Below are 27,764 nucleotides of genomic sequence, written 5' to 3'. Positions count from 1 at the left end.
CATAATTACAATGTGTATAGCCATTGTTCTGGAGCGGTCATGCTCTTTTCAACTTTACAAGTATTTCATGCACTACTTATGTTTATCATAGATAGGGCTGAGACTGCAAATATTTACTCATGTGAGTGGTCCCATTCACTTCTGTGGGACTACACAAAGAAGTAAAGCCACTCATACGGGTACTTTCAGGACCATTTCTTGTATGTTCATTTAAATTACAGTAGGAATACAGAAGTCTCTAGAAACCACATGAAATGGTATCAGCTGTGCTTCCTCCCACGTGGAACAAATGTTAAGCAAGAACGAGGTCATTCTAAAAAAAAAAAAAAAAAAAAAAAAAAAAAAAAAAAAAAGCATAAGCAAAAAAGTTTATTTTGGACAATGAAAGTTGCCCTCTACGGGCCCAGAAAAACTCTGCTCCTTGTCTTAATCCTGTTTATTCCAGGCTATGCCACCTGTTTATTCCAAGCAATTAACAAACATCATTTTCAGATGACTGATTTAAAATGCTTTTATTTCACTGCACTAGACTTGTAAGCTGCTAAGTTATTCATTGGAAAGCTGTATCAGTTTGTGGAGCTGCAAGAATATAAATTATGAATGTTTTATGCCAAAAAATTATATATAATGTGCAACCAAATCTAAAAATAGACTCAATTATAAAAAACAAATAGGATTTGCGTAAAAAAATTAAGCTATAATCAATACAATAAAATAGAATGCTTTAAATAAAATATGCTTCTTATCACTTCCAAAATGTCTAATTTATTTTTTTAAAAAGTTGAAAATGAACATTTGCTTACAGATGTTGATCTTAAAAAATATTAAAAGAACAACACAGAACAATGATGCATGTATTAACAAAATGTGGATATACCAAATTATGAAAATACTATAAATATATGGAGGTGTCCATAATTTTTTTTTAAAAAGTGTTTTGTATAAGTGTTACTCCTAAGTAAGTGGATGCATTTTTCCCTACCCAAGACAATTCTTAACCAGAACAGATCACTGGAAACAGACACATTACTTTTTCACGGTTTATAAACATCTTTCTCTCTAAATGTTATGTACATGAGCAAATTTCTAACAATTTTAGTTCTCAGATTTTGAGTTCTGACTTGCGCAGCCTATGATCTTTAACCTTCATAATAATACACTATCCATGTGTCTGATTCTGCTTCCACAAAAATCAACAACAAACCTCTCATTGACTTTAATGAGACTAGGATCAGGTCTTCTACTATCAAGCAGAATGCAAAAAGTTAAAGAACAATGTGAATACATTCATGCTACGACTCTTTCAACTCATTTCAGGTAGCTAAATGAAAGTATTAGATATTTGGTCTATTTCACACTACATTAATATATTTACATTGTATACATACTTTATGACCTTGATGGCAAATGTTCGGGCTGTGTTTAGCAGTCTCCTGAAATTCCATATTCCAATTTAAGTAGATTGTTTTAATTAACAGAGATGGCAGAGTATTTCCTTTAACATTTGATAAGATAAGATTTTAAGGACAAAGCTGGCACAGACATAACACTGTAACCAGAAACCTGCCAACCTTGGAGACTATGTCCAAATGAATTCTTTCAAGTTTTGTTCCAGGATTTTGAAGATGTTACAAAAGGAGGGTCAACACATAAAACCCTTATATTTTGCTGCTGATGGTAATTTTTCTGGTAGTACAGTCTAAAGAGAAACAGTGTCATCTGTGTAAATTGAGCTCCCAATCTGTGTGCTTTGTATCTTTGAACTCAGCAATGGGATTGCACTTTTTGTAGGAGTCAGTTTTCCTGGGGGAAAAGATGAAATATCAAGCTGTGCACAGAGACGAGTGTTAAACTGTGCAACAAGATGTGTGTCCAACTAGCTGCTGCAGCCTTTTGTGCACCCATGTCCCAGTAGGTTGTTGTTGCATCCATCCTGAAGTTTTCCATGTGTTTGAAGGGATGCTCTCCTGTCCACACTAGACATTGGCCCACTTTGTTCCTGCTGTCTTCTCAGTCTACCAGGGATTAAAATGATACATATATTAACTATGGACAAATAACCATATAAGAATAAAAGTAATAATAATAGAATAATAATAGTAATAGTAATAATAAAGAATAAAAGTACTGGGCCTATTGGCTTAGGGATATGTACATATTCCCACTGCACACTGGGTCCAGTTTCACCCCCCAGTTATACCTGTTTGATCTCATTGACTTCCCTAGCTTGCCCACTACTTACCCAATACCCATTCTACTTTGAGTGAGTGGGAAGGGGAGGGACAAAAAAGGAGTGTGCAAAGGGAGGAGCCGTGGCACCACCCACTCCCCTATGTTAACCAAAATGACTAGGGAATTACTATGATGGTGTATAATCACCAGCCTTTTTTACCTTGGCCAAACAGTACTTCTCTGTGGTGTGAAGGACTTTTCACAGAGTTGGGAATTGGCAGGTCTGACTCCCTGAGGGGCTGTGGATAAGTCATTGTGGTGCTCTGCCCTTTTCCCCGTGTGTAAAGTGGGGACGATGATCATACTTACCCAGGAATCTATGAAGAGTGACGTGTTTATCTGTGCAATGTTTTGAATATATACATGACTTGGTACCATCACCCCAGCGTTTCCCAGTGCTTTAAAAACTGACCAGAGCTAACTGCAAATCTGATGTGGTCATCTAAGGGCAAGTGGCAGCTTTCTAAGACTTATATACACTTTCTGTTCACAACTATTGCACCTACTTGTTGCTGAGACACCACCACTGGTCATACATAATTGTTCCAAACTCTGGTAAATCACTGGGGGGGAAATAGGAGAAGTTTGCTGGGGAGCAGGCACTGAATGACCTGCTGGCAGTTGCCTACCAGGATCATTCTGGGCCGGGCTAGAGGGCCATTCCACATCCAGTCTCAGCGCATGTCCACGACCCACCGCCACAGGGTGCAATTAACATACTGGTCCTGAGAATGCAGCACCATAGTGCCACCCAGTGGATGCTGCAGCACAGTGTTTGGAGGACTTCTTGGTGTCATGTGACAATTTATTTTTCCAGGTTTCTTTGGCAAATGGTTTCACTCAGAGTGAAAAGAAAAATCCTTTAAAAACAGGCTTTTATAGTTAAAAAAACATAATGTGCAAATTATGCTGACAACACAATGATACACAGGTGTTCCACATTGCAGTTACTTATCACACCTTTTGATGGCTGGTGTCACATGTCTGTTGGTTGGAAGGTAGAGAGCATGAATGAGGAAAAGGTTACTGTGTTTTCTCCCAGCCTGCAGTCCTACCCAACAAGTCCCAATGCACCCTACTGCTCCCCGCCTTCTCCCATTTCCTAGGTGCTTATCTCCTATTAATTTGAATGGGAATTAAGATTTTCAAAAGTGCTTAATTCCTATTGAAATCAATAGGAGTTAAGCACCTATGTGTTTCTGAGTGCCTTCCTCATAAAATCAGTAGCAACAGTGAAATCCTTAGCAGACTTCATGGAGTCTCTCCATGTCAAAACTCTGATTGGGGTTGGTATTTTTTTCTCCTTTTGATTGGTAGGGATTTGGGATTAACAGGATGTTCATACTGTGAACATCACTTATGGTGGAAAGACTTCCTCCAAGAGGAAGGATTCACAATGTTTCCTAAAGATAGTCTCTGGATTCAGGGTTTTCAGACGTTTGAGAGGCTCTGAATAGACTGAGGGGTTGTGATTCTTTTGACTTTCATGCAGTCTGTGTTGGCAGTGAGTTGCAACTGCACACTCACATCAGAGCTTGGCAAGGATTTGTGGAGTCCTTGATATTCATAGTTTATAGAGGCCAAGAGCATTGTGATCTAGGCTGACCTCCTACATAGCACAGGCCATAGAAGTTCTTCAAAATAATTCCTAAAACATAATTTTTTTTAGAAAAACATCCAATCTTGATTTTTAAATGGTCAGTGATGGATAATCTACCATGACCGTTGGTAAATTGTTCCAGTGCTTAATTACTCTCACCATTAAAAATGTATTCCTTATTTCCAGTCTGAATTTGTGTAGCTTCAAATTTCCAGCTACTGGATTAAGTTATACCTTCCTCGGCTAGATTGAAGTGCCCGTTATTAAATATTTGTTCCCCAGGAGGACACTCATAGACTGTAATTAAATCATCCCTTAACTTTCTCTGTTAAACTAAATAGATTGAGCACTTTGAGTATTTCACTAGAAGGCAAGTTTTCTAATCTTTTAATCATTCTCATGGCTCTTCTCTAAACACTCTCTAGTTTATAAACATTCTCCTGAATTGTGGACACAGTATTCCAGCAGCGGTCACACCAATGTGAAATAAAGAAATAGAATAACCTCTCTGCTCCTACTCAAGATCCCCTTGTTTATGCATCCGAGGATCACATTAGCTCTTTTGGCCATAGCATTGAGCTGGGAGCTCATATTCAGTGGATTATCCATCACAATCCCAAAATCTTTTTCAGAGTCCTTGCTTCCCAGGATAGAGTCCCCCTTCCTGTAGAAATGGCCTACATTCTTTGTTCCTAGATATAAGCATTTACCCATATTAAACATAATTAATATTGTTTGCTTGCATCCTGTTTACCAAATGATCCAGATTGTTCTGAATCGGTGATATATAATCTAAAGGAAAGATTTCTACAGGGTCTATGATTTACATTTCAATGGGGAATCTCATGTGACTGCCACCTGGGTTGCTGAATTTGTCACTACCACTTCAGGTTTCAGAGTAGCAGCCGGGTTAGTCTGTATTCGCAAAAAGAAAAAGGAGTACTTGTGGCACCTTAGAGACTAACAAATAGCTGTAGCTCATGAAAGCTTATGCTCTAATAAATTTGTTAGTCTCTAAGGTGCCACAAGTACTCCTTTTCTTACTACCACTTCAGTGTCAGTGAATTCCAAATATTTACGCCTGTAAAGTTAAATCACAAAATGTGTCTAAGTGCAGATGTAAAGTGCAGCTGCCCACGCCAACTAAACCTGCTGCACCAACAGGGGCTCTCATCTTTTTGCAGGTCAGCCCATGGCCCAGCCACCTCCCCACCCTAAGGCTCTTCCAGAGGTACAGATTTCATTTCCAGCAGGACCATCCTGGAGGTTTTATGCAAGCTTAAGCTGGGGGTGAATTTAGCTTTTTATGTGCTACAGCAATCCTTTGTTTACTTCCACAGGAAGCTTGCCCACACCCACAAGGTTACCCACACTATAATATTAGGGCAATTTTTGAAAAGTCATTGTCAAGACCTACAGTATTTGCACATCCTGTAAATATAATGGGCCATATGCACTTCTTTGAAACCTTTCTCCATTATATTTTGGGCCATCATTTTACCATCGATTGTAGACAATGGCTGTCTGCAGTAGAAGAAAATATCCACACGGGAATACGATTACTTGGACAATAGGCAGGTTGGCTTGATGGCTGGCTGCCACTGTGGAACATAAGAATTAAGCTTGATACAGAAACACTTGATAATTCTCTGTCTGCATTTTTCTAGCAGGTTTTTCCTCCCTTAGGAAGTGGCTTTTGCTGTTCTGGGTATTTGTGAAACTGAACAAGCTGGGAGTATTCTGTAGGTCATACCTGAATTTTATTGTTGGTGTTACACCTGCATCACTGTACTTAATTCTCATCTGCCAGCTTTTATAGCTAGCTGCAGTTTGAGTAATAAAAGAGTCAGAAACAAAGAAAAACAGGCAAACTCTGCTGCTGAAGTTGCTATCAATTTGCCTCACTAAATCAAAATTTTGAGAGAGTTATTTCCCCTGCTGAAAACAAACTGATCAACCGGGTGATAGGAGTGTAAAAATCCTTGTCATTTCTTGGGTTTTTATTATTTAAATCTTACAGGAAAACAAAAGATGATCCTCTTGTTAGATAAACACACTTGCTAATGCTGCATTTCCATACACAAGGAGGAAAATATTTACTTCCACTTGAAGGGAGTTTTAATTTAGAGGAAAAAATAACAAGAATGAACAGCAGCAAAGTCTCCATAAGAGCACAGTGTCTCCTCTGTAACAGATACAGTATGGCAACTCTTTGAGCAAAATGGCTGCTATCCCTGCACCAGATTCATAGAAATTTAAAGGCACAGATAACAAAGGCATTTATCTGTGTCATAGCTAAATATATATCAGAACTGATGTAATAATTTTACATTAAATTGAGTTATCAGTGTGATGCTTGCACATCACGTCACTTCACTTGTTTATTAGTACAGATCAAAGTAATTGTTAAATGGATAAGAGTGTATTTGGTGTTTAAATGTCATGAAAACTAATGGGATGTTACATAGATTGTTTTCACTTCTCTGTATCCTGTTATAATGCAATAGCAAACATTTACATTGTCAAGACCCCTGTAACTAAATAACCCATCAGACAAGAAAGAGGCCTTGTGAAATGCAAATGAAGAACTTTAACAGAAAAGTGCTAATTTGAAAGCAAATGTCCATTGTGTGTGGTGATTAAGGCTGTGAGCCTGTCATGGAGATCGGGAAGTCATGGATTCCGTGACTTTCCAGTACCTCCGTGACGTCTGCGTGGACAGCTGCTGGGGCGCACCACAGGGCCAGCTGGTGCAGCAGCCCTGAGCAGCTGGCCCCTGGGCTGCCTGATCAGCGGCTGGTGCCGCTGGCCCCAGAGGCTGTCCAAGCAGCGGCAGTCCCAGAGCAGTGGCAGTCCCAGGGGCCTGTTGGCCCCCAAAGCAGCAGTGTCCTGAGGCCACCTAGAACGGGGGCACTCTGGGGCCCCAGGAGCTGCTGAGTTTTAGTTGGGGTATTTATAGTAAAAGTCATGGATGGGTCACAGGCCATGAATTTGCATTTATTGCCTGTTACCCATCCATGACTTTTACTAAAGTCCCAGTGATTAAATATTAGCCTTAGTGAAGATCAGAGGTCAATGACTCAAAATGCATTCCTCACTCGCCATCAAAGGAAAAGCTCACCCGGGTGGTGACACTGTCAGCTTGTTTTCTCTGAGAAGCAGCTATAAGAATGGATTAAAGAAAAGATCCTTCGTCTCTGGACTGTTTGGATTGTAACAGGGCAGAATAACTGAATGAGAAGATGGTGATCCCCAGAGTTATTCTGGATAGCCCTCAGAGACTTTTGGGAAACTGGCAGTCTATTATATCACTGCTACCATTTGGAATTGTAGACTGTGACTCACCTGTCCATACATTTTACCTGCTTTAACATCTCAATAACTCATTTCCTTTTCTTAGCTAATAAATCTTTAGTTAGTTTACTTTAGAATTGGCTGCCAGCATTGTCTTTGTAGAGTACCAATTGATCTGGGGTAAGTGATTAGTCTCTTGGGACTGGGAGCAACCTGATGTGATATGATCTTTGGTGTAAGTGACCATTTGTCACTAAGTTCAGTTTGTCTGGGTGGCAAGATAGACTGGAACATCTTAGGGGACTCTATGACTCCATAGTAAGACTGGTACAGTGATCCAGGAGTTCACATTTAGTACTGGCTTGGTAAAATCTAATTATTGAACACACCACCAGTTTGGGGGTGTCTACCCTACTTTCTGACAGTCTATCCTAAGGTAGGCTCTCACAGTTGTGAGCCACTCCAGGCATTGGGATAATCAGAATTTTCCCTTGCATGTGGTGCTGAAGTTATCTTTTGTATATCTTCCACAACACACAAACACTTCCCATTATCCATTAGGACCCAAGAGGCAGGCTCTCATGGCCAGCTCCCCAGTCAGCAAATGGCTTCAAGCTGTTTTCATGCAAAAAAATTCCACACACAATCTCTGAACCAAACTTAATTTTCTGAGGATTTTCAAGTAAATGGGAAGGCACCCACCCTAATGGGGCAGATTTACGGAGGAGGTACCATCTTTTTGGCATATGGTGATTATGTAAGTGTTGAGGCATCTGCTTCTGGGTGGAAGTATGTACTGTTGGTTGCCTTAACTATTAATTTTTAGCTTTCTAGACTTTGTTAAGGTTGATTTTTAGATAATGCACCTGAACTACCCCACAGTGCAATATTTGTGTGTATATAAACAGGGAGAGCTGTGCAGTGCTATCCATCTTTCTTGGGGTTTTACAGGAATGCCCATCATTGTAATATCTGAGTGCTATAATCAATAGCATTAGCAAAGTATCTAGTAGACTTCCTGCAGTCTCTGGCACTTCCCCTTTTATGGGACCAAATCTCTACTCCTATTCTTCTTTGCTTGGTTATTTTAGGCCCCAATCCTGCAAAGTGCTCATTGAGGATAGATATCTGAGCCAGCATAGGGACACAGTGAAGTCAGAATTCCATGTGAACACAGGATCTACCAGTGTCATTGCAGGATCAGGGTCTTAGATTCTGAGCTCTTTGGAGCAGAAACTGTATCTTCCTCTCTGTGTGTGTGTGTGTGTGTGTGTGTGTGTGTGTGTGTACAGCATCCATTACAATAGGGCCCTAACCCTGATAAGGTCCTCTGGGCACTACTGTAATAAAAACAAGAATCATAATATGCCACAACCACCTATATGCTACATCACTTCCCAACATTGTTTTTGCTTACTAACGTGTGTGTTTTGGTAGCTCACTAGCTTACCAGGTAATTAAATACGTCTGTTTAATTTAATTCAATACAATTGATAGAGTACAATACCTATAGCTTAACATTACAGATAAAATTCTGGTGGAAATAGCCCTGCAAACTTAAATACCTTCTTGCACTGTTGGCACTCCTATGACATTTACTCCTACTGATTCTTAAAATCCTCAGGGAAACATGCCTACACCATAGATAATTGATTCAGGTTGATGGTTCCTGTTGAGTAATTATGTTCAGTAAATGTCTGAATATAATTTGCCATCAACTGACACTTTACAATCAAGTATAATGGGTTCAGGTGCACATAAAGACTAACTAACATGTGAAATACTGGTATGTGGAATTCAAGGGACAAATTAGACCAGATGCTGTGACCTACAGTGCCTTAAAATCTCAGGCTTACCGTGGAAATAGACAAAGCAAAATAAGACTCAAGAGAAGGAATAAATAAATGAAAACAGCAACTGATATGCCACCATTTAAAAAAAAAAAAGGAAACAAATGCCAAATTAGCATTAAGGTTCAACCCAGACTAAGAAAATAGGTCATACTTAAAAAAATATGTTTCCAGATGACTATGACCAGATATGCTAGTCTACACTAGTTTTAAAATGTATTAGTTAAAACATGATTTATTTTTCCTAGTCTAGGGATGGCCTTTGTAACAAGTATACAAGCAAAGTGGAGGCTGCTCCTAAAACCTCCCATAGATCTATAGAATAATAAGTCTCTGTGGAGCTTAAACGGGGCAATGGTTTAGTCTATCAAAGCCATGCTCTCCGTTCCTGTTCATAAAATTGTTCCAGTCTCTTGCTTACGTATGTGTATTAGTCTCAGAAGTGGACAACCTGCCAAAAAGTATTCCAAGCAAAGACACATTTCCCAGCCTGCCTTGAATGACCACTATGGTTGAGTGAGGTTAGGAGCAAGAGCCTTCTTCTTTTGAAAGGCGGTCAGCAGACTACCCACAGCAGGTGCTTTGACCTGCCCACTACCAGGACTACATCCAAAGGAAATTATGGGGGAGTAGGACAGTGCTTTGCCTGCAACCACATGTGGAGCTGTTTGCAATAATTATCCTCCCAGCCATTCAGGGATGCTCCATCTCCACCTTGATCCTGGAGCTCTGAGTTTGGGGCCTTTAAAAAAAAAAAAAAAAAAAAAAAGCTATGAAAGACAGGCTCATTAACAAGCTGTACCATGTTTTCCCCAGACTTCTTCCTCATCTCAGTGACCTTGTAATATGTCACTGGCCAAAGGACTTAAGAGATAATGAGTCATCGGGTCCTTTGTGATGCTGGATGGATATAAAGACATGACTTCTTGAGGCTGTACTGTATATATATATATATATATATATATATATATATATATATATATATATATATATATATATATATATATATATATATGCCATGCCGCAGCTCACTGTCAAGATGCAGTGATGTAAAGCCATGAGACAGTATGACACAACCCCACAACAGCAATGCATCATTGCTTTGTGACTCTCCTACCCTCCCTTCCCGGCTCCTGAAAGGAAAGACATGATATTGTTTTCTAGTGGCTTTAGATGTGGTTTGGAGGCAGGGGAGAAACTCAGTGGTGTTTGCTTATTAGTACCAAATTGCTTAATGCTGAGTATCTGTGCTGCTGCAGGTAAGCCAGACAGGCACTGTAATCAAAGCTGTGAACCCACAAGAGCGGGTATCACAAGAAAAGATGTCCAGAATTATGGTGTGTGAAAGTCTAAACTGACTACATGTGATCATAAATGTGTGAATATAAACTCTGCCTGACAGACAACATGTAGGGGCTGGATGGCTTAGATGATATCACTCCTTCTTTCTTTCTAGCAGCAACAGACTGCCAGGGAATCAGAAACAGCTATTAGCTGCAGCCTGAAAGTGGCTGTAAACATTGTTTTACAGGCTCTCAGATGTCATATTTATCTTCCTGCCCTCCTACAGACACCTGACACAGGACAGGAGTGTGCATTACAAACAAGAGACAAAACAGCTGCTACAACTCTTAAACAGTAACCAGCCTCCACCAATGAGAAACATGCAATAGACAGAGGAGCCCTGGGCTTCCTGCTACCTGTAGGAAGCCGAACATGCCCTCTCCTGCTCCCCACTTGGAACAAACTTAGCAGCTGTATTTCCTGTATCTAGAATTTTTGAAGGTCTGCTCCAGGAAAGAGGAAGGACAGATGGGCTAGTGTACAGTGGACATGGCTGAGAGTCATTTGATCTGGGTTCAATTCTTGGCTCTGCCACACACTTCCTGTGTGATCTTGGGCAGGTCACTTAATCTGCCATCTGTAAAATAGGGATAATACTAGCCTCTCTCATGGAGGTGCTGAGAGGATAAAATCCATTAATGACTGATCCACTCAGATCCTGTGGAGATGAGTGCCAGGTAAGTATCTAGAGACAGAAGTTGTTGGAACAATTGTCCATTGAAATCTTCTATTTATCTACCAACCAAGCACAGACACCACATTGCTCTATCAATATGCCTCAGCTCTGGCTTGGAGGAACCCCCTGTAGTTCAATCTCTGCAGCCCATGTCAACTCTGCTGAATGCTAATAAGGACACAAGCATGCACGGTTGCTCATGATTTGAGACACATATCCACTAGGAAATGGAAATTATTAACTCTTCCCCCAGAGGCTGAGTAGTCAGGAGATTACCCCAGTTTGGTATATCCACTACCATCTAGCTACATCTTTTTAATAGGGCCCCCAGTACCCTAGCATCAGAGTTCCTCTCCACATTATTAAACAGACACATAAAATATACATTTTTCACTCTTCCCTTCAGTCAGCAGGGACTAAGTTTTTGGTTGGTTTGCACGGGGTTTGCTTTTGTTCTTTTCATGGGTTTTTGTTTGTTTTTTAATAAGTGGGGGGTTATTATGAGAAATGTAGGTCAAAGGAGTGGGCTTGCATTTTGGTCTGCTGTTGCAGAGGCTCATGGCCATTCTTATCTCTTCTGGGATTATGTTCCAGACTCATAGGCCAAGTGCTAAGAAAGCTCCATCTCCTGCATACACAAGTTTCATGCTTGAGGTTGATAATTCTGTTTTTCCAGTGGAAGGTAGCCATCACAGGACGTTGTGATCATGTGGTACGAGGCAGCTCCCCAGATAACTGATCAGGCCCATGGAGGGTCTGAAGATGATGATCCAATTCTTCAGCTAAAGTGAATGTTCCCTGGGGAGCCAGTAAGACAGCATGACAGTGGGGTGATAGGCTTTCAGTGGCCTGTGTCACTGAGCTGATTGGCTCCTTTGGTAGGCAGTTCCATACCTTGGTGTAGAGAACTGAGGCCAGGCATGCACGTATCATTGTGACTAAGTCTGAATCTGACAGGAGATGGCAAAGTCTTATGCTGCAGACAAGAAAAAGCCCTTTTTTCCATGGTCATGGCTATCTGGGTAGGTGCCCAGATGCCATGGTTAAGGGTGCCGTATAAGAATCTAAATAGAATAGAAAACAGTGAGGAGTATTGGGCCCTCTGATGATTGGAACCATGCTTGAATTGAAATGTGAAATTCACCCACTCGCAGAGTTGGATTTGGATATAAACTCCATGGCTCAAGCCATTTTATGTAAAGAACGAGTAGGGGGAGCCATTGAATTCCTAAGCAGCAAAGATCCTGTTTTCACACCAATGTTCCCATTAATTTAAATAAAAGAAAAGGGTGAAGAGGAATCCAGAAAAATCTCTGCTATGCAAACAGAATGACCTTTCAATAGAATGTTTTTCAAGATTTTCCATCAACAGCTAATCCTTTGTGACCTAGTGCTACCATTCTGAGTGAATGCAAGTCATATATTTTAAAAACAGGTCTGGTTTTAATAAGTGTGTAGACTAATGAAGGGGATAAGGACACCATGCTGGAATTTCCTAGGTTTTAACTAACATTTATAATTGGAAATGACACTAAGGATAGAATATTTGGAGGTTTTTTTAATGCTAATGAAAATTTACGTTACTCAGTCTTATTAACTATAGTGCCATGACCACATGCAGGAATCAGATTTGACCCTCAGATGCCTAAATGGCTCCCAATGATTTCAATGGGGCTTGCTTCATATATAATTGACAGGAGAATTTTGCCATAAATTTGCATTCCTTTTCCTATGTGTACAGATCTCTCAGCTTGTTCCACTTCCAAGCTACTAGTCCAATATCCAGCTGTGGCATTTATTCCTCTCTTCAGACATCAGAGTTGGGCGAGTTCAGTGCAGCCAATACATGAGGCAAACATCACCCTTAAATTTGTGCAGTAAGGGGCTAGTCTGCAATTTTCTTCTTTTCCTCCTGTCATTCTCTAAACAGCTCTCATACTTGGACACCGTTGGCCTGGTTCTGCAAGGTGCTGAATGCCTCCTGGGAAGGGCTAAGGGCCCTCACCTCCCAGAGACAACAGGAGTGGAGGAGTCTTAGCACTTTTCATATATTTTTTAGATCATTTTGATCATCCAGTCTGATCTCCTGCATAACACAGGCCTAAGACTTACCCAATAATTTCTGCATCAGGATCTGATCTTTGTAGAATCAGATTTACTTTACTTATCCTCTGTAATCCCAGTCCTTTTCTCCATTGCAATTTAAATACAGGTTTCTTGTGCATACTCCTAAGAATTTTAGTTTGATTGGAGCTGAATTATTTTATCATTTAGTGTGTGCATAGTCATCTAGCCAAATGATGGCATCTTCAGTGGCATGATGCATTTCTTCTAGGCCCTACCGCTGACCCTAGTCAGCAGGCATTCCTTGACAATGTGCATCATCTGTGTTGGGCCGCAGCTGCACAAAGGGCTGTCATGAAGGCCCCAGTGATACTGGTTGGCTGCACAGAGACCTTGCCCAGTCCGGAACCTGTTCAACAAGGACCACTGGCGACGGGGCAGGTCAAAACCAGGCGGGCAAGTTGTGGGGTTGGTGATGAGGGACTGGTTGGGGATTATAACTGATATCCATTCCTCTTGCCAGAATCTTTCCACCCTGGCGTGGCAAATAATAATGGGCGATGTGAGGGCAAACATGCAGCTAGTGGTTTAAAAAGGTCATTGTGCAGCAGCAGGCTTGAGTTGGTGCATACTTTCTCCAGTAACTTGCCAGTGGCAACCTTCTTGTCTGATATGAGGAGGAGCAATATTGCTCAAAACTGGAAGCCATAGGAGCGGAGTCGGACGCACGGTGCCGGAGATGATGCGCTTGGCGACATGTAACTGTGTATCCACCAGTTTGGTGTGTGACGATCGACTCCAAATATCACAGAATACAAGGTGGCAAATGCCACTGAAGATGAGGTGGCAAAAGCTGACGTCCGCGAAGTTGGAGCACGAGCACCCATGATGAACCTGCCAGTTTTCTAAGAAGATTGTTGCACATCTTAACTTTAGCTGCTGTCTTCTTCAGGTGAGCATGGTAACTCAGTGTGAAGTCTAAGGTCAGACCAAGACAGACTGGTTCTACTTCATGCTTCACCATTCAGATAAACATTCAGTTTAGATTCATAGATTCATAGATACTAAGGTCAGAAGGGACCATTCTGATCATCTAGTCTGACCTCCTGCACAGCGCAGGCCACAGAATCTCACCCACCCACTCCTATGAAAAACCTCACCCATGTCTGAGCTATTGAAGTCCTTAAATCATGGTTCAAATACTTCAAGGAGCAGAGAAGCCTCCCTCAAGTCAACCATGCCCCATACTACAGAGGAAGGCGAAAAACCTCCAGGGCCTCTCCAATCTGCCCTGGAGGAAAATTCCTTCCCGACCCCAAATATGGCAATCAGCTAAACCCTGAGCATATGGGCAAGATTCACCAGCCAGATACCCAGGAAAGAATTTTCTATAGTAACTCAGATCCCATCCATCTAATATCCCATCTCAGGGGATTTGGCCTATTTACCCTGAATATTTAAAGATCAATTACTTACCAAAATCCCATTATCCCATCATACCATCTCCTCCATAAACTTATCGAGTAGAATCTTAAAACCAGATAGATTTTTTGCCCCCACTGCTTCCCTTGGAAGGCTATTCCAAAACTTCACTCCTCTGATGGTTAAAAACCTTTGTCTGATTTCAAGTCTAAACTTCCTGGTGGCCAGTTTATACCCATTTGTTCTTGTGTCCACATTGGTGCTGAGCTGAAATAATTCCTCTCCCTCTCCTGTATTTATCCCTCTGATATATTTATAGAGAGCAATCATATCTCCCCTCAACCTTCTTTTAGTTAGGCTAAACAAGCCAAGCTCCTTAAGACAAGGTTTCCATTCCTCGGATCATCCTAGTAGCCCTTCTCTGTACCTGCTCCAGTTTGAATTCATCCTTTTTAAACATGGGAGACCAGAATTGCACACAGTATTCTAGGTGAGGTCTCACCAGTGCCTTGTATAATGGTACTAAAACCTCCTTATCCCTACTGGAAATGCCTCTCCTGCTGCATCCCAAAACCGCATTAGCTTTTTTCACAGCCATATCACATTGACAGCTCATAGTCATCCTATGATCAACCAATACTCCAAGGTCCTTCTCCTCTTCCGTTATTTCTAATTGATGCGTCCCCAACTTATAGCTAAAATTCTTGTTATTAATCCCTAAATGCATAACCTTACACTTCTCACTATTAAATTTCATCCTATTACTATTACTCCAGTTTACAAGGTAATCCAGATCCTCCTGTATAATATCCCGATCCTTCTCCGAATTGGCAATACCTCCCAGCTTTGTATCATCTGCAAACTTTATTAGCACACTCCCACTTTTTGTGCCAAGGTCAGTAATAAAAAGATTAAATAGGATTGGTCCCAAAACCGATCCCTGAGGAACTCCACTGGTAACCTCCCTCCAACCTGACAGTTCGCCTTTCAGTAGGACCCGTTGCAGTCTCCCCTTTAACCAATTCCTTATCCACCTTTTGATGTTCATATTGATCCCCATCTTCTCCAATTTAACTAATAATTCCCCATGTGGCACGGTATCAAATGCCTTACTGAAATCTAGGTAAATTAGATCCACTGCATTTCCTTTATCTAAAAAATCTGTTACTTTTTCAAAAAAGGAGATTAGGTTGGTTTGGCACGATCTACCATTTGTAAAACCATGTTGTATTTTGTCCCATTTACCATTGACTTCAATGTCCTTAACTAATTTCTCCTTCAAAATTTTTTCAAGGACCTTGCATACTACAGATGTCAAACTAACTGGCCTGTAGTTACCCGGATCACTTTTTTTTCCTTTCTTAAAAATAGGAACTATATTAGCAATTCTCCAATCATTCGGTACTATTCCTGAGTTTACAGATGCATTAAAAATTCTTGCTAATGGGCTTGCAATTTCAGGTGCCAATTCCTTTAATATTCTTGGATGAAGATTATCTGGGCCCCCCGATTTAGTCCCATTAAGCTGTTTCAGTTTCGCTTCTACCTCTGATATGGTAATATCTACCTCTATATCCTCCTTCCCATTTGTCATGCTACCATTATCCCCAAGATCCTCTTTAGCCTTATTAAAGACTGAGGCAAAGTATTTGTTTAAATATTGGGCCATGCCTAGATTATCTTTAACCTCCACTCCATCCTTAGTGTTAAGCGGCCCCACTTCTTCCTTCTTAGTTTTCTTCTTATTTATATGGCTATAGAACCTTTTACTATTGGTTTTAATTCCCTTTGCAAGGTCCAACTCTACTCGACTTTTAGCCTGTCTCACTTGATCCCTACATGTTCTGACCTCAATTAGGTAGCTTTCCTTGCTGATCCCTCCCATCTTCCACTCCCTGTATGCTTTCTGCTTCTTCTTAATCACCTCTCTAAGATGCTTGCTCATCCAGCTTGGTCTACAACTCCTTCCTATGAATTTTTTCCCCTTTCTTGGGATACAGGCTTCCGATAGCTTCTGTAGTTTTGATTTAAAGTAATCCCAGGCCTCCTCTACCTTTAGATCCATAAGTTCTTCAGTCCAATCCACTTCCCTAACTAATTTCCTTAATTTTTGAAAGTCAGCCCTTTTGAAATCAAAAACCCTAGTTGCAGATTTATTTTTGTTAATCCTTCCATTTAGTTTGAACTGAATTAGCTCATGATCACTTGAGCCAAGATTGTCCCCTACAACCATTTCTTCTATGAGGTCCTCAGTTCTCGGGTTGCACTGGCATGGTGAAGATGGAGCAAACTGGAGACAGTTTTTATGACGCTTGGCTGGAGGCACCAAGTCATACAGTAGTCAGCTAATTTTATCATGTCCTGTTTAAGGCGGCAAGCTCATGAAACATCTGGTCCTCAGTACTGCAACTGATGTCGTCTGCGTAAATGAACTTGTGGCTCTGTTGTTGACAGGTCATTGATGTAAAGGTTGAACAGGGTTCGAGAAAGCATGGAGCCCTAGGGTAACCCATTGCTCTGTCGTCTCCAAGCACTCGTCTTCTCCCCCATATGGGCTCTGAACTGCCTATCGTGGAGGAACAGTTCAGTGATGCCTGTGACCCAAGGTAGTAGGATCCATACCACCTTCATGAGCAAGCCAGTGTGCCATACCTTATTGTATGCTGCTATTAAATGGATGAAAACAGTGCCTGTTTTCAAGTGGAGTCGAATACTCAGAATGATTCACTCTGTACCGGTTGGATTTGCTTTTCTTAATAGGGGTTTCTTGTCTCTGTAATGTCTATCTAGGTATTTATATCACTCATCACCATAATAACTGAAAGCTCACCTTCCCCCCCCCTTTCTTTTTGCCACTCAAAGTATGTTCTGCTGACCTTGCTTCATCTTAAATCTCTCCCCCCCCCCCAGCATTTCAGGTCACTGTGCTACTTCTCACTAATCTCTTCCTTGTTCCTTTTGCAATGGACGTGCCTGCCTTTCTTCATCAGCAATCTTACCTAATTAAAAAGATGCCTTGCTAAGTATTATTGAGTCTGGCTGGTTTCTCAGGACTAGTAACTGCTTTTTAGCAATGCACTTCTCTATTTCTATGCAGTCATTTGTATTCACCGTTAATGATTTAGAAGTACCAATCCAAACTCGATTCTTTCCCCCTTAATTGAGTTGCTGCATGGTCAGGGACTGGCATTTCATTTGAAGACAATTTCCACTTCAAGACAACAACTCATCAAATAATGCCAGGAGCTACATAATAGTAATTAGAGCCATACCCTATGCTTTTTAATGTTAGTTCTACATTACACACCAACTATGTAAGGCTTTCAGCATTAAGCTAGAGGCCTTGGCACCAGAAAGTTTACAATGGAACCAAAAAGTGAATGGTACCAACTGGGCAGTGAGGCCAGAGAATGCAGGGGTGCTGGAACAATTTGTATGGTGGGGGTGCTGAGAGCCATTGAACCAAACTGTAAACCCTGTATATAATGAAAACAACTTCAAGCCAGGGGGCATGGCAGCACATCCAGTTCCAGCATTTATGAGGGAATGCACTGTTTTTCCACATTCTATGCTAGAGAGCTGAGGCAATGCAGCTACCTTCACTTGGGGTGAATCTCTCATGGGGCCCAAATGTACACCTATTATACCAGATTCAGTAGTCTGCCTCATCACCCTATTAAGCCTCAGGACACCTCTGTGAGGAAGGCAAAGGTGCATTAAGCATGCATGGAAATTGAGGTTAGAGAGTTGAGTGAGTTGCCCAAGGTCAAAGCGCCTGATCTAAAGGCCACTGAAGTCAGTGGCCGAGAAGATCTTTCTTTGGATCAAGAGTTCATGGAGGATAAGAACTGGGTGTTCTTGCTTCCCAAGCCACTAGCCTAGACTTCCGCCTCTATTGGGTTTTTCTTGTATTTTTGGCTATTTTGGTTCCTTCTCATTTGTTAATAGAAGCAGCCACATGTGAAGATTTCTCTAGCGAAGATAATATTGGAAGAATAGCCGGAATAATCTGCATTCAGCCCATTTAATAAAATCATGAACAACCAATATGATTTTGTCTTTACAATTTTTTTTAAAGGAATTGAAAATATAGCTTTCAGCTATGCTTTCTCACTAGGAGATTCCTTTTATTAAGGCTCTACTAAACAAAATCAGCTTCTTAAGAAACTGTTGGCAAAATTGTTAGAATACAAATTCAGATACTTCAGCAAATGTTTGGGGGAAAGCTATTGTTGGATTTTTATAGAAATAATAAAAATGATAACAGTAGAAATAGAATTATGGACTTAAAAACCTTGTCAGCAGAAAAGGATCAAAACATCACTATGAAATCTATGTTTCAGACGGTGGGTCTCGGCTAGAGAAAACAAAGGGGTAATAAAGAAGGATATTGATATTGTTTATAGAGTCTATCTTTTTTTAACTGAGACATTTAGTATAGCTCTTAAAGAACAAAGGGAAACATTTACTCTTGTTATCAGCTTTAGACTACATCTACACAAATCCCATTTGCCTATTTTATTTGGGTTTGGGTTTGTGTTAGAGACACATACACATATATAATTGCTCTGCAAGTGCTAGTATTGGAGAAGGTAATCAGTGTGAAAATGTCTGTCATGAGATTCTCACTCACTGCAGGTTGTGCCTCCTCCAGGATGCTCTGGTGATTAGCTCTCTTCCAGGTTTGATTCCTTCCCTTGCAGTCTCTCCACCTGATGTTCTCTCTCTCACTCTAGGTGGCCCCTGTTTTGCTCCAGGAGCTGTAGCTTCCTCTTTGTGACTCAGCCGTCCAACCAAGTCACTGTGTGGTTTCCCCTTCTGGGGTATGCCCTTCCCTCCGGGCCAGGCTCCTACTCTTTTCCTAGGTTCCCTCCTTCACTCTCTAATACACAGAGAGGGGCTGAAGACATCCTCACTACAGACCTTTCTGTAGCCAGCTTCCTGGCTTTATCCTAGCCCAGCCCATACCTGCTCAAGTGAGTTTCATCCTCCAATCTGGGGCTGCTCCTCCAGCCTACTCCCCTCATGTGAGGCCTATCACACTAATTGGCTCTTTCTGAGCTTCCTTTCAGGATTGATGTGGGGTAAGCCCCCCATCACAGTCCCGTAAAATTAGTTCCATAATGTGTAGCTCATGTTCAGCTGAAATAGGCATGCTAATAAAAATAAAGCCTTTTACCCAGTGACAATTCTGCCACTGGCCTATATGGAGCACTGGCCCATTCAAAAAATAGTAAAGTATATTAAACTCCATTCCAACTGCACATGACAGTCAGAGCTCTCAAGAGTTCCCAAATTAAACTGAACTGATGCAGTAATGGGCCAAGGTTGCCTTGGTTTTTGGTGCCCCACTTGAGATAACAAACAGGGGCCTGATATTTCAGAAAGAGTTGAGCACCTTCCTCCTAAAAGTAGGCCCCTCTAAGAAGTCTTAAGTGGGACATAATTAAAAATGGAGCCCCACAAAATCACTTGTTGCTTTTGAAAACCTTGGTCATGTTGCACAGGGAGGGATGATTTGGGGAGCCTATGGAGAAAGTGTGCACCACCTGTGCACAGCTTTGTAGGGACTCCCAAAGTGCTATTGTGTGTGTGTATGTTAGGGGGGAGGGAGGGGTGGTTAGGGACATGGGTTCCCCAAGGAAGGAATGGGAGTGAGGCTGGTAGATTGGCTGCTATGCAGATCCATGGATATTGCTCACTGTATAATAAGACAGGGGTGCCACAGGAGCTATCTGTTGCCTCAGGAGCGGCTCCATGGCCATTTTGCAGCCTGGGAAGGAGGATTTGCTTTTTCCTTGTATTCGAGGAATGATCATGTTATTTTATACTCTGGAAAAGTAGGGTTTTTTCTATTTCTCATGATACTTGGCACTTACATGGAAGTGTCCATACTCTGTACACTGTATCAATGTCTGCATGCTGATTACAGCTAGGTACATTCAGTCTTCTGCAAAAGACTGCTTTCAGTCATGCATTTTACTGCTTTTGCTCACTACAATGTTTTAAATCTAGGTGCCTACAGTTAGGCTCCCACGTCATTATTTAAGTACCTAAATAAGTGGGCTAATTTTCAAAAGTGCTGCTTCCCATTTATATCAGTGGGCGCTACTGAGTGAACAGCAATTTTGAAGACTTGGCCACTTATTTAGATGCCTAAAGAGGTATGTAGATGCCAAACCTTAGGCACCTATTTCTGAAAATCTTGGCCATAATGCATTTGTTTATTTGGTGAGTCCTGTGCAGTTAAACCAAACGTGCAGGAAAAACAGTCAACATCAGCCCGATTCCTCCATTTCCAATTCCTAGTTTACAAATACATATTACTGCTTCCCTGTGCCAACTCTGCATGCCCTGATGCTCCTCAGGTCACCTTCACTCACAATGACCCTGGGCCTTCTTTCATGCTGCACTCTCAGCCTGTAACGCCCTCTCTCATCTTATATGCCATCCTACCTCTCTCTACTCCATCAAATTTTACAGCTGTCCAGGACATCTGTGTGACTCAGCAGCCATTTTAAGAGGCTGTCCAGAAAAAGGAATCAACTTCAAGGTAATCTCCAATTTTACTGGAGAAGGACAGTGCTAGACACAGCTGGTAACTGTTGAAGTACTGCAGGATTAGTCTATTGAATTGAGTCCACACATTTGAATGGAATACTAGGGCTTCTCTGACTTTACCCTCTTGATGTTCACTGTGCTCATAACACTCCCTACACTTAGCAGTTTCCAATCGCTTCCTTGCAGTGGAGATTATCTAGCCATCTGCAAAAGGATTATATGACATAGCATGCAAATTCCATCTCTGCCAACTCTGATCTCCTAGATCCTAGCTATGCAAACACTGCAAAAATGTAGTCAGTTGACAGTTATACTTTTGGTAGAGAGTTATGACAGTTTACAGAGCCCATTCTTGAATCTCAAAGTCCCATTGACCTTCCTTTAACTGTAGTCAAAAAATTCCTTGTCATATCACAAACTGAAAAATATAACACAATAAATACTGTATATTTTCTGCTGTGTGATATCTGATGCAGGATGAAAGGTACACGGTGAGAGAAAGTCAGACAGTCTAGGGATATTCTCAGATGTCACAGACAACAACAACTGACTTGGTTTATCCACAAAACAGAATTGATCTAGATTTTGGGGGATTAAATGGAAAGGTGTTGCAGGGCTGGCAGAATCCCTAATCCTATCCTAACTGTACCACATTATCATAGAACTTACTGCTCAAGAAAAGATTATCTGATAAGAAAGCTCATGAAGCTTTTCATAGATATCTGTTCTGGGGTCTTACTATCCTTTCACCTGAAAGCTGTGTGCTAAATTCTGACTTGATTTATACCTGTTTCTATGCTACTGAAGTAAATGAGGCAGAAGGTTTAAGTCACAGCAGAATTTGGCTTTTTATAGTGAAGGTTCATCTGAGGTAATAATCAAATATTTTCAAACAGATGAATTATAAAGGCAGTTCTGGTGTGTGCAAAGAAACTGATAGAAAAATGTATAGTCATGTAAGAAACAGTGGTGAGTTATCTATGTATGATGTAGCAGTACCAGCACTGGCAGCTGCAATTGAATATGAATTTAAACAAGGGTAGTAAGGGGAAGAATGAGAAAACAGAAAAAAATGATGATGGATGGATAGTAGTGGTGACGATGGGTAACTAATACGGTCACATAGTATCTGATATTGCACATATAGGAAGATTTTGTGTCTGTCATCATCTGTGGCTAATCACAAGAACTAGATTCAAACCAAGCAGGTTTGAAAGATGTGGGTCAGTAAACTGGCTGGAAATGCATTGTTTGGAAGTCTCTGAAGAAAGTCATCTTGAGGACTGTGCTGATTTACTCTCTTTGTGCTCTGTTCTTTCCTGTATGTCATTGTTTTGATTCTGTTCACACAAACTTTAATTCACTTTCTGTTTCAAAATCTGACCTTTCCTTACTGTTATCAACTTAATTTAACTTCCTTGTTCTCTGAAAAGTACATGAAGCCCTAATGCAATTCAGTGCTGGAAGTAAAACAAAACATAACTCTCAATTAACTTAGAACAACGTAGGGCCTCTTGCAGGCCTACATGTGGGTCTCTCCCCTTTACATGGTCAAGCCAATCAACCAGTGACTTAAACACATGATAATTTGATTGACGTGCAGATGTGCTCCAGAATTTTCCTTTTCTTCTAGTGAATTTACTCCTTTCTCTGTTGTTTACTCACTCATCTCACAGTCTGTCTAACATTTAGTCTTTTCAGTCATTGTTTTTCATGACATGCAAGAATTAAAATAGCTATCATCTATGGGCTGATAAAAAAAATAAGGATTTTCAGTCTGATGAAATAAAGTCAACTAAAAAGGTATTACTCACCACAAGTGAGCTCTCCAGTAGAATTTTGCAAATCATACATTCACAGATTAGATTATGAAGCTAGAAGGCACGACTGTGATCATTTAGTCTGACCTGTGAATCAATTCCTGTTTGAATTAGACCACAGTTTTTAGGAAAACATCCAATTGTGATTTACAAATGGCCAGTGATGGAGAATCTACCACAACTCTCAGTAAGTTGTTCCAATGGTTAATTACCCTCACAGTTAAAAATATGTACCATATTTCAAGTCTACATTTGTCTAATCTTTAACTTCCATTGGCTTTTGTTATTCTTTTGTTGGTTAGACTGAAGAGGAGTCTGCTATCAGATTTCTGTTTCCTGTAGGTACTTATAAACTGTGATCAAGTCACCCCTTAATCTTCTCTTTGTTATGCTAAAAAGACTGAAGTCCTTAAGTTTTGCACTATAAGGCATGTTTTCCAGTCCCTTAATTGTTCTCCTGAATGTTCTCCAATTCATCAATGTCTTCTTGAGTTGTGGATGCCAGAAATGGACACAGGGCACCAGTGCCAAATGCAAAAGTAATATAACCTCCCTGCTTCTGCTTGATATTCCTGTTTATGTATTCAGTGATCACATTAACTCTCTTGGCTGCAGCATCGTACTGGGTGCTCATGTTCAGCTGATTTTCCATTATGACCCCTGTGTCCTTTTTAACAGTCACAGCTTCCCAAGAGAGAGTCCCCCATACTATAAGTATGGCCTTTATTTTTTGTTCCTGTTACAAACCTTAACAATCAATCATATATGATCTGTGAAATTACTACATTTTGGGCTCCCCTAATGTATGATCCTGGAATAGATACATTGACATCCATCCTGAGACTACGATTCTAAATATGGGGGGGTAGGGGAAGGGGGCGTAGAGACTAGGGATTGGAATTGCAAAGGAACTTATTTGCCTAACTGCCACTTTATGTGCCTAAATTCCAGAATCTGGCCCTACCAGGATTCACAAAACTTCTGTCCAGCTGCTGCAGAACCCTGTAGGTGTCTACACCTGCTCTGCACCTAATGTTTTGCAATAAAAGTTCCCTAGACACCCGTGATTCTGTCTCTGAGCATGTGCACCAAAGCCTCACTCTAGGCATCCGGATATCTAAGCCTGAAAGTGATGCACAAACCATGCCTGCAGGGCCCGATCTGGCAAGTATGCTCAAAACTCACCTACTGGATCAGGTACCTGTAAGTAAACTCTCACAAAAAAGCTGGGAGGAGGACTCGCTCATAACTTTTAGCCTTGTGGTTAATGTACTCACCTGGGCTGTGGGAGACCCCCCAATTCAAGTCCCCCCACTTCCTGAGGGGGAAAAGAATTTGAATGTGGATCTACCACCTCAGGTGAATGCCCTAACCACTGGGCTATAGGATATTCTGATGTAGAGATCCCTCAATTTCTCCTGTTGAAGCTGTTCCAAATAAATAATTTTTAAAGTAAAGTTATTAGAATAGGGGGAGTGGATCCTGGGTCTCCTACCTCTGGAGTGATTGGTCTAACCACTAGGTGTGACAAAGTGGGGATTTTTTGTGATACTTTTATGAGATCTATGTGTGCCTCGGTTTCCGCTTTATGCCACACTATTGCACAGTAAGACAGTTTGCTCTCTGGGCATGCTAAGAGACACAGATGTGAGTGTCACCTAGCAATCTGGGCTTTAGTCCCCATATCAATGGAGCACTTGAGAAAACAATGGCAAACCCAATTGTCATTGACATCTAGTAACCAACAACCCAGAGGGATCTGGATTCCCCCACCTCTCAGCAGGGATGCTGCCCATCAGTCCCCAGCTGGAGAACAAAAAATTGGAGAGGTATGAGGTGGGGATAAGAGTTGGCTGCTGGAAGGAGTCGGGGCTCTCCCCTGGAATCTGACCAAGGAGGTCAGATGGAGAGACAGAGATCTTGAAAAGAAAAGGAGTACTTGTGGCACCTTAAATACTAACAAATTTATTTGAGCATAAGCTTTCGTGAACTACAGCTCACTTCACTGTAGCTCACGAAAGCTTATGCTCAAATAAATTTGTTAGTCTCTAAGGTGCCACAAGTACTCCTTTTCTTTTTGCGAATACAGACTAACACGGCTGCTACTCTGAAATGAGAGATCTTGAACAAAGGGAACAGCTTGTCTGGGCTCTGGGCTAACCAGAATGGATTATGTTTTAACCTTCAGTTCTGTATACTACCTTAAGGTCTTCCTATGCCGTGTTCCAGTTAATAAATCTGCCTGTTTTGACAATTCTGTTTGAATGTCACTGCAAATGCTTGGTGAGGTGCATTAATCCATGAAAAGTATACAAGCGTCTACCAGGAGTCTACCTCAGTTAGACTCGCTGAATGCAATTCACAGTCTGAAGCAGGAGTGCTGAAGGCTCAGAGGTACATTCCAAGGAGGCAGTGAAGCTGCATGGCTTACCTTGGAGGAAAAGTGAGACCCCCTATAGGGTCTGGCACACAGAAAGGTTCCTCCTTGAGACTGTTCCAAAATTGGGTGCATTGCAGCGATCCTGTGGATCTGTGACATCAAGCTACAGATTCACCCTTTTGCATGCTCTCTCTCTGGCTTAATGACACTTTCAGATGAAACTACTGAAAACAGGCAAAGAGTCCTGTGGCACTTTATAGACTAACAGATGTACTGGAGCATAAGCTTTCGTGGGTGAATACCCACTTCGTCAAATACATGCATCCGACAAAGTGGGTATTTACCCACGAAAGCTTATGCTCCAATATGTCTGTTAGTCTATAAGGTGCCACAGGACTCTTTGCCGCTTTTACAGATCCAGACTAACCCAGCTACTCCTTTGATACTGAAAACAGTGAGATCAAGGGAAAGGAAAATTTGGCCAAGGAGACTGGGGTAATCCACTTCTCTTATGAAAATTGCCACGGGATCTTTAATGTCAAGGTCTACAATTTCTATGGTCATATTCAAAAGACCCCCATACAGTAAACTACATGGAATCCAATGTATTGTTAGGACAAAGGAGGGTGTCTACCTTCTTGGGATTCAATCCTGTTTCCAGTAATGCATCTGATGAAGTGAGCTGTAGATCACGAAAGCTTATGCTCAAATAAATGTGTTAGTCTCTAAGGTGCCACAAGTACTCCTTTTCTTTTTGCGAATACAGACTAACACGGCCGCTACTCTGAAACCAATCTTGTTTCCAGTGGTTCTAGCTAATGCTTAGACCACTAAGGCATGCCTGCCAGCTGTAAAGAGGAATCACTTTTCTCTGAATGTTGAGTTATGATGAAAAGAATTAATGAAATCTTGGTTTTTGGAGGCCAAGTACACAAAGAATATCCACATTGGAACACTGCGGCTTACTTCATTAAAATTTCATGAGTTATCACCTCTTTTGGCTTTGTTCTACTTGTATAATAGTCCTTTTGCTTAATTGTTAACCGCTTCTCTGGAGACCACCAGTGACATTTACCTCTTCTTTCTACCACACATTCACTGTAAGTATTCTGCTTGTTTTCAGAGATGGAAGAATAACAAAATTGCTACACCACAGACAGTACAGCAGGGAAATCAATGAAAGTCCAGCCTTTTATTTCATGTAAGAGCTTTTAACTCATCCTGGAGTGATCATTAATTATTTTTGTTAAGACTGGGGGGGGGGGGCACGGAATCCTTCTCCTTTTGAAATTAATTTCAGCTGTGTATTGAAATTAATTTCAGCTGTGTATGTTAAATGGGCATTTAAAGAATGCACTTACTTTTCTCTGTTGAATATGATGAATTCTTTCCTCACAGTTTCCAAGCACTGCTGCAGGTGTACGTTCTTTAAAAACAGCATGAATATGTTGATTATATGAGACAGAAAATTGTACACAAAATCACAACAATAGAACCTGTGTTGAACAAAACAGCTTACAAATTAATATGAACAAGCGGCATTTTCCAGATTCTCCAAGCTGTATTTATTGTGCTGTCAGAATTTTTTTAAAGGAAGATATTCACCTTTAAAGAATTCTTGAACATTTTAAAGTCTAATAGCTCTAAGACGAATACAATGTGTGAGCGTTCAAAACCACTTGAAGCAGCAACAGAATGTATAAAACATCATTGCATTGAATATTTGAGCCTGGAAAATGATTACTTTTTATCTCCTTGAAAAGTTTAGGATCTTTATACAATGAGCCTTTAGATGTGGGATGCATAAGTCAAGACTGGTAAAGAGGAGAAAAATCTTTTAGACTTTCCTTAAAACTTTTATAAACATGCAGCTCATGTGCTGCACATTTGTCATCCTAAGTACCAGCTGCAGATAAGTACTCCTTCTGACTTCTTCCATCCATGTGTGGGAAGTGCATTTGCCAATTGGAAGCAATTTTCTTACTTTAAAGGTGTATATTTCAGCATTTTAAATCTTAAAGTTGCTCAAATTATTTTCATGACTGAAATAAATCATTGCTTTGTGCCTTGTTTTGGAGGTGTTTTGGGACTGCAGATTAACCAAGATTGGGACCAGAAATGCTAAAACTGAACTAGATTGATCAAATCCTTCAAAGAAAGGAAATGGGATGCTAACTGACAACACCCATAGTCCATGACTTACCATTGAACAGCTTTCCTTTGCTCCATCTTTGGATTTGTTTTTTGCAAGTCGCTTTTTCTTTTTATGAAGGGGTTTGGACTCTAAAATCATTTCTTCTAGTTCAAATGTAGGGTCACAATTCAGTCTTCCTTTCTGTTACAAAAGGGTACAAAGTTATTTTTCAGAATACCATTATGTCTTTTGTTTGCTTGTTCAATATTAGTTCAATAGATACAAAGGCCAGAAGGGACCATGCATAGGGGCAAAATTCATTCCCGATGTAACTCTACAGAAACCCAATATATTTGGCCGATTTTAAGCATACCAGCTGTGAAACAG

The 27,764-nt window shown here is 40.9% G+C and overlaps 1 protein-coding gene across 1 annotated transcript in view; it reads right to left on the bottom strand.

The window, feature by feature from the left end:
• Window positions 1-745: 745 nt before the first annotated feature.
• Window positions 746-27,764, bottom strand: part of STK32B (serine/threonine kinase 32B) — a 281,996-nt gene continuing 254,977 nt past the window's right edge. The window contains exons 10-12 of the mRNA XM_038399481.2: window positions 27,447-27,578; window positions 26,605-26,669; window positions 746-2,015 (exon numbers count right to left, since the gene is read on the bottom strand). Coding sequence (XP_038255409.1) covers window positions 1,877-2,015; window positions 26,605-26,669; window positions 27,447-27,578 — 336 coding nt within the window. The 3' untranslated portion in view covers window positions 746-1,876. The remainder of the gene's footprint in view (window positions 2,016-26,604; window positions 26,670-27,446; window positions 27,579-27,764) is intronic.

This window comes from Dermochelys coriacea, chromosome 4 (assembly GCF_009764565.3).
Source record: "Dermochelys coriacea isolate rDerCor1 chromosome 4, rDerCor1.pri.v4, whole genome shotgun sequence".
NCBI classification, from domain to species: Eukaryota; Metazoa; Chordata; order Testudines; family Dermochelyidae; genus Dermochelys; species Dermochelys coriacea.
This window is presented reverse-complemented; position numbering and strand designations above follow the sequence as displayed.